Below are 7,536 nucleotides of genomic sequence, written 5' to 3' on the forward strand. Positions count from 1 at the left end.
AGGTAGGTTAGGCTGAGAGTGGGTGAGTGGCCTAAAATCACCCAGCATACGTCCATGAGAGAGAGGGGATTCAAACCGAGTCTACCTAGATCGTAGTTTGACACTTTAACCGCTATACCATGCTGGTTCTTGATATAGTGAAATAACCATCTTAAATTGAGATTTTGGGGCTTGTCGGCTGTGTGTGTCGATTTTGGGGTTTGTCGTCACCACCACCACCGAGTAACTGCAGAGCAGGACCGCCGGGTTGGGCCGACTGGCCATCTGGAACATCTTGACACATGGCATCCCCCCTCTTGATCCCACCGTGATATACAATAGGGAGTGAGAATTTTAGTTCCTAATGTATCCTGCAAGATGTGAGTTTTTGTTTTAATTGTTTTAACTTGTTCTATTTTTATTGCACTCAGTGCCTTAACTGTTTTAACCTTGTTGTATTTTATTGCACAGTTGTGCCTGTGTAAGCTGCCCTGAGCCCGCTTGCGGGGAGGGCGGGGTATAAGTGAAATAAAATAAATAAATAAAAACTTATCAACAAATGCAGCCTACAAGCCCAAAAATGTTAATTAAAGATCGTTATGACACCGACCATGAAGCCTTCAAGTTAAAGAGTGTGAAATAACTGTTAAAAAAACTCAGGATGGTCAACTCTTTAAATAAGGCATTGTTTTGGTATGGATACCAAACTCCTGTTAAATTTAGACCAGAGTCCTTCCTCCTTTGACAGTGTATCCAGTAACATCATCTACACTCAAATGAATCTGGTTAGTCCCAAAGCTCGAAGCCGCCAGTGTTCTCTATTCTACACAACAGTTGTTTGGTTTTTACTTCCTTTCTCTCCACACTCCCGTTCTGAGACATATTCCATTTAGCCCGAGTTCTCTACCTGGAGTGAGAGATGGTCCTACATTTGGGTTACAGAGATCTTGGACCTCCATGCGAAGGATATTTTACTTTTATTTATTTGGAAGGGAGCGTGACTGTGTGCATTTGTGGTGCCTTCCCGCAGGGCGTGAAAGCAGTTATTGCCGAAAGCTACGAGAAGATCCACAAAGGGCACTTGATCGGGATTGGCATCGCCCCGCTTCGGTTCCTCGAGGGGGAAAATGCAAGTTCTTTGGGCCTGACCGGCAAAGAGCAGTTTTCTGTCTCCTTTCCTCAGAAGCTGTCTCCTGGAATGAGCCTAGACGTAAAGGTAGCTCTCTCAGATTTCACCTCTACTGGGATATTTGGTTAATAGAGCCGAGCAGCACAGTGGAAGCGTGCTGGGCCCATAACCCTATTTGGATACTTGGTTAACATAGCAGAGTTTGCCCACTCATACTAAGTGCAGTAAATAAATCTCCCGAGAAGTATCTTGCAAAACAGGTAAAAACTTACATTTATTCAAGTAGATCCAATTCAGGTTCAGTTTGCAGTCAAAAGAAGGGAAAGAAGCCTCATCTAAAGAGTACTTTCCTTATAACAAATGGCCAGCTTGTCCGGCATCGTGTGTATGGGAGTATGAGGGCATTGTTTCTACAAGAGAGACCTGCAGAGACATGTGTCTCCATGGAAGGCCATGTGGGACTGTGAGAGGACAAAGGGAGAGACAGGGGAGGGGTCAGAGGGCAGTTCCCAGGTTAAGACAAAGAGAGGCATCCCATTCAAGGAGATAACACCTGTACCCCCTTGATGTCCAGTCATCTGATTCACTCACTCCTAACAAATTCACATTTTGCTTAAGGATTTTCGTTTCCTTGCCAAAAAACACACACAAAAAACCAGCCGGGGACTTCCTTTGCTGTGAGCTGGTGGTGAATGGGAGTCTTTTTTTATTTCATAGAAGTCAAAGGACAGAATGAATTCAAATGATCAGATTGGGGCAGTATGGCCGATAATTTGGACCTGATAAATCTCTGATTAGCCTCATGTTCGGTCTACAGTCTGTTCTGTGTAGTTATAGTAATTTATTGAGTTAGATCCTTGTTGTTTTATAAAGTAGTTTATATGAACTTTTTAAAAAAAATTATGGGGGGGTGAGGGGAACCCGAGGGATTGTTGATGTTATTTTTAATGTAAATTTTTCATATTTTTAAATTAAAAAAAAAAGATTGGGGCAGGGGGCTGCCGATTAGTAGAAAACGATAGGGGAGGATCCAGAGGCTGACCAAACTCCTCACAAAGCAAAGGTGAACCAAAGGCAAAAGGTGCCATGTAAAATAACTCATGCCGGGTGCATCAGAAGCTCTGAGGCAAAGGGAAGGCCTGAAGCAAAGTAGTTTGAACTGTGGCCCCATTTTACTGCATTGTGGCAGACTCCCCCCCCCCAACTCTGTAGACTTTGGCAAGCTACCAACTTGTAAAGCAAGAGTTGAGCTTCTAGGACCTCAGTTTCTTCATCACGTTCACCCTCCACATTCAGAGGACAGTAAATCCCTGAATACTAATGCCGGGAAGCAACATCAGGGGAAAGCCTTGGCCTCTCTGCCCTGTTGTTGGTCCTCAAGAGGAACAGGTTGGCCACTGTGTGAGACAGGATGGTGGACTAGATGGACCTCTGCTTGACCACTGTGTGAAGAAGAAGAGATTGGATTTATACCCTGCCCTTCACTACCCAAAGGTGTCTCAGAACTGCTTACAAACTCCTTTCCTTTCCCCTCCCCACAACAGACACCCCGTGAGGTAGGTGGGGCTGAGAGAGCTATGACAGAAACTGCTCTTTTTTTCAAGAACAGCTCTTATCAGAACTACGGCTTGCCCAAGGTCATCCAGCCAGGTGCAAGTGGAGGAGTGGGGAATCAAACCCGGTTCTCCCAGATTAGAGTCCACGCACTTAACCACTACACCAAACTGGCTCTGAGACGGGATGCTGGACTGAATGGACCACTGGTCCGATCCAGCAGGGCTATTCTTCTGTTCTTCTGTTTTTATAAGGGGAAGGCTGAGGCCTCTGTGCCCTGTTGGAACTCAAAAGGAATTGGTTTGCCACCATCTGAGACAGGATGCCGGTCTAGATGGACCACTGGTCTGATCCAGCCAGGCTGCTCTTACGTTCTTATGTCCATATTTCAAAATACACTTACCGTAGCGCTCCAGACTCTGGTGAAGTTTCTGCCTCTCTGCAGCTATAGGGGACTTTCTGTATATTTATAAAAGCCGGTTTGGAAAATACCGGTCTTAACGAATTAATTGTTGTCGATTTGCTTCTCTCTCTCTTTTCCTTTGAAGACAAATACTGGAAAACTATTCCGTGTGATCGCCGCTTTCGACAACGACGTGGAAGTAACATTGTACAGACATGGCGGCATTCTCAACTATACAGTCCGAAGGCTCTTGTAGAGCCCAGCCTGACAACCTTGGGGAAGGGCCAACCCTCCGACGGCCGGTGCACCCCCCTGCAGCCGACGGATCTGCATACGGCGCCCCCACCGTGCTCAGATAACTTCATCCCGGATGTAAAAGATTGTGAATCGTTGTAGTGACTGCGGCAAGATCCTTCCTGATTTTTTTTTTAAATTTTAAATGATACTCAAATGGTGCTATTGACATTGCTAAAAAAAAAATTGATGTGCGTGTTGTGGAAGAGAGCTGTAAGTATGGGGGGGGAGGGTTGGCTCGGGCCACTCTGTAAATAAGCTGCGTAAAAACTGAAACTGAATTGTGACGAAGATTTTAAGCCGGAAGATTTTCTGATGTTAGCTGCTGCTTCTTCTCCCCCTTCCCCTCCTCCTCCTCCCAGTTCTTGCACCTTTTCTGTCACTGTTTGTTGGTTTGAGGGGCAGCACGCATTTCGAAACGCGAAGGCCCCCGCAGCTTTCCCGAATTCAGATACCCAAATTTTCTAAACTCGCAGAGCTGAGGCTCGGGGCCCAGCCTACCAGTTGTAGGCTGGAAGGGTTAAAGAAGCCAGCAGCAAGGTACAGAGACTTCTGCGTCCTCTGATGCCGTTAACCCATTTCAGAAAAATTAATATTAACGGGACAACGAAATGCTACGGCTTTCCCAATGCAAAACAAGGCAAATTTTTGACAGGCCGCTGGAGTAGGCCTGAATTTCAGCCTTTGCATCACATACTGCAACCCACTGTTTTAAAGGAGCTGAAAGGGAGCAGCAGTCCTCCTGTGATTTGCCTTTATTAGCCAGAGATGTATAGTTGTAACACAGCCTGTCCTTTGCAAGCCGTCACAGAAGACGTGGGCAGCAACCTCCACTTTCCACTCTCTCTTTTTTTAAATCTAGCACACCTTTCCAGTTTTCTCCCTTTCTGCTTTAGCGTGTGACTGAAAACGCCAGAGCTGGGCTTGGCCCAGGGAAGATTGTAAAACAACCTCTTTTCTTTTTTTTTAAATAACCAAGACGTTTTTCATGGCCTTCTGTTCCTATTTTAAACCACTGGGGGATCCCTTCTTACGACTTCCTGCTATAACCGCGCCATCTGTCCTATTGTCATTTTTACTGTATTGGGCTAGCTCTAGGAAACCAGGTCATCGATTTGTATTTGGAAAAGGTCTGAACCGTATCTCAGCCAAAAAGGCAACTTGGCTTGAAAGAGGACATGACTTTTTCAATTAATCCTTTTGGAGGTCCCCACCACCAACACCTTAAAGCATTCCATACATTTTGAAAACAGATTTATTTGGTTGAAAGCAGTTTAATAGCAAGAAGGTAACCCATAATTTGAGAATCATCTCGAACAGCAGACGCTGACACCAATCTCTGCATTATTCATTGGAGATTTCTGCCCTCAAAAATCCCCCTTGGTAATTTTGGTTCAGCGTACTGGCTACAGAAGAGGTTTGTGTGCATATGTCTTTTTAAACTTTTATGGAATAGAATATGCTTCTTGTGGATATTATACACCACAAAAAATACTCATTGAGTTAATGAATAAACTTTTTATTTGGATAAATATTAGCCTCTGTAAGTGTCCAGATGGCTTTGGAAGTATCATGTCAGAGGGCAAATTTGAAATTTTGATTTGAAATGAATACCTCTTGTGTAAAGCCTTCTGAAATCTTGGTTGCTTTTCAGGCAAAGAGCAGGATAAAATATGTAAAGAGATTGCGTTTTTTGTGTGTATGTAGTTTCAGATGGGGAAGTCTTCTGTACTTTTTAGAATTCAGTGTTTTTACTAGGGGTGTGCGCTCAGTATATACCGAACCGAATAAATACCCCCAAAATACTTACCTTTATTTTTTGGGTATTTATTCAGCCGAATACAGATCAGAGATCTCTTTAAATGCCTTTTGAGTTCACGTGCCGAGTTGCGCCACCGCCGCAGCATGACTTGGTGAGTGAACTCAGCAAACATTTAAAATTTTAATCCCTTCTCCATTATACCCTATGAGGACAGTACCCATAGGGTATAATGGAGCCAAATAAATTCGGGTTTCCCAAATATTTATCCAAATCCCAATACAAAACCGATATTGGTATTCAGGAATACTGATATTTTTCAGGTCCAATAAACCCGAATTGGAAAATGATATTTTTTTTGCACACCCTTCATCTTTACCATATCAGCTGCACTGTTAGGTTTTTAATCAAAAGCAAATACTTCCTATCAGTTTTTCTGTCAATACACTGACATTTTGAAACATGCCTCAACCTCCATAATTGGCGTCTGAATGAATGAATGAAATATTTGAAGGACGCAGTTCTGTCTTGGCAGTTATAAATGGCGGGCATTACTTAGGAGACAGTAAATTTTCAGGCTTTTCTGCATTCTCATTCTCCCTGCTTGTGCGTTCCTGTTGCATTGGGGTGGGTGGAGGGTTCTGTTCTGCACACGCCCGATATAAAAACCTGCAGTTTGAATCGGTAGGGAGCTACGTCAGACATTAAGCAGTGTAATATGAAATTGACCATTAGAGGAATCAAAAACGTGCAGAAGAGGGGAGAACCCCCCCCCCCCCCAAAGCAACAGGAACACACAAGCAACGAAAATTAGAATGCAGAAAAGCCCTGCAATATAATGGTGCCTAAATACATCTTTTCCAGCTTGGTGGCGTCTTCTCTCTGTGCTGACTGGAGATCCTAATTCCCAAAGCACTCGCTATGGGGATCCTCGCAATGTGACCTCATCAAGTGCACAGCGTTTCCTAGTACTGAACCCCTAACCGCAGAGCCCTGTGAGTCTTCCTTGAAGAACGTGTATTTAAATAGTGTGCTTGGAGTTAACACACAGGCTTCCGTACCGTATGTTTTTGGGAGCGAGACAGGCGTTAACAGTATTACGGATTTAAATTCCATCTAGTTTTCATGGACGCCCACATATTGATGCTAGAGCACTCCCGTTTCCTTAGGCTGCCCCAGTTTCATTCACAGCATGAGCTCCCCGTTCTGTGCCCTTAAGTCGGTGGCAAGGGAGGAGCCGCAGCCCAAAGGTACACAGCTTTTACCCTTCCTGATCTTGTGGGACTGCAAAGACTTCAGGCTCTCATAGTAATACCGCCCGCCCCCCCTTCAGTTCACCCCACAAGTTAGATTAACGCAAAGACGTTTTGAGAGAAGTGGGTAACGCCGAATTGACTTTCCGAGTTAGAAAACTGCAGTCGCTAGGCTCTCTTCAAACTTGGGAGCAGACCAGAACTAGTTCCCGGTTGCTCCCCATGAACTTGGGAGGCATTACGTCAGAAAAAATGTATGTAAGATGGGGAGTTCTGTGTGTCTTGGATTTTGGTGTCCACAAATCACTTGTTGTGGGTGAGTTTGTAAGGGATTCTGCCTCCCGCCCACTTGATCTAGCCAAAATGAATTTTAGTCTTGGTACACAGAGAGACGGTGCTTTCTTTTTCCACTTTATTTTTCCTGGCGCGTGAAGCAACTCTTCACGCGGTCATAATTGGTTTGGGAATTTCGTCCATCTCTTAGCCGAATAGCACCGTGTGCTTTACCCAGCAATTTACCCAGAGATCACAGTAAGTGTAAAAATCTCTGAGGGCAGTGCCGGTTGGACGTGTATTTCGTCCCCTGAGCTTTCTCTCCAGCTTCGTTTGGGGGGGGAGCTTGTATTCTTAAAAGGCCCCCACCACCACCAAATCCGGGACAGTGTTTCAGAACTCTTTTCAAAGCGAGAAACAAACACCGATCGTTCCTCGCATTTCAGCAACTGCGAATTTAACATCTGCTCTTTCAAGCCAACAAACCAGTGTAATAGTTTTAAGTTCACTAATAAGTATTGTATAGAAATCTTAAAGGACAAAAGTTCGATTTGCTGACAACTGTGCATAAAATGTTAAACTGATGTAAATTATTTTTTAATAAAGAAAGTTGTACCATGTGATTTGACTGCGAGGGTGTGAAACTTTTTTTTTAAAGGCTGTATTGATCATTGCCAGTGCAATTGATGTGGAAGGGGAGGGATTAAGTGAGGAAGAAGACGACATTGGATTTATACCCCGCCCCGCCTTCACTACCTGAAGGAGTCTCAGAGCGGCTTACAATCTCCTTCCCCTCCCCCCAACAGACACACTGTGAGGTAGGTGGGGCTGAGAGAGCTCTTTCCAGAACTGCCCTTGAGAGAACAGCTCTGACAGAATTATGGCATGCCCC

At 44.5% G+C, this 7,536-nt stretch overlaps 2 protein-coding genes across 2 annotated transcripts in view; both read left to right on the forward strand.

The window, feature by feature from the left end:
- IREB2 (iron responsive element binding protein 2) overlaps positions 1 to 5,367 on the forward strand; it is a 59,913-nt gene extending 54,546 nt beyond the window's left edge. Inside the window, exons 21-22 of the mRNA XM_015409720.1 lie at positions 1,010 to 1,195; positions 3,211 to 5,367. Of these exons, the coding sequence (XP_015265206.1) occupies positions 1,010 to 1,195; positions 3,211 to 3,321 (297 nt within the window). The 3' untranslated portion in view covers positions 3,322 to 5,367. The remainder of the gene's footprint in view (positions 1 to 1,009; positions 1,196 to 3,210) is intronic.
- A 943-nt stretch (positions 5,368 to 6,310) lies between these two features.
- HYKK (hydroxylysine kinase) overlaps positions 6,311 to 7,536 on the forward strand; it is a 16,385-nt gene continuing 15,159 nt past the window's right edge. The window contains exon 1 of the mRNA XM_015409721.1: positions 6,311 to 6,368. Coding sequence (XP_015265207.1) covers positions 6,311 to 6,368 — 58 coding nt within the window. The remainder of the gene's footprint in view (positions 6,369 to 7,536) is intronic.

The sequence above is a fragment of the Gekko japonicus genome, unplaced genomic scaffold (genome assembly GCF_001447785.1).
Source record: "Gekko japonicus isolate JY-2015 unplaced genomic scaffold, Gekko_japonicus_V1.1 scaffold3628, whole genome shotgun sequence".
NCBI lineage: Eukaryota > Metazoa > Chordata > Lepidosauria > Squamata > Gekkonidae > Gekko > Gekko japonicus.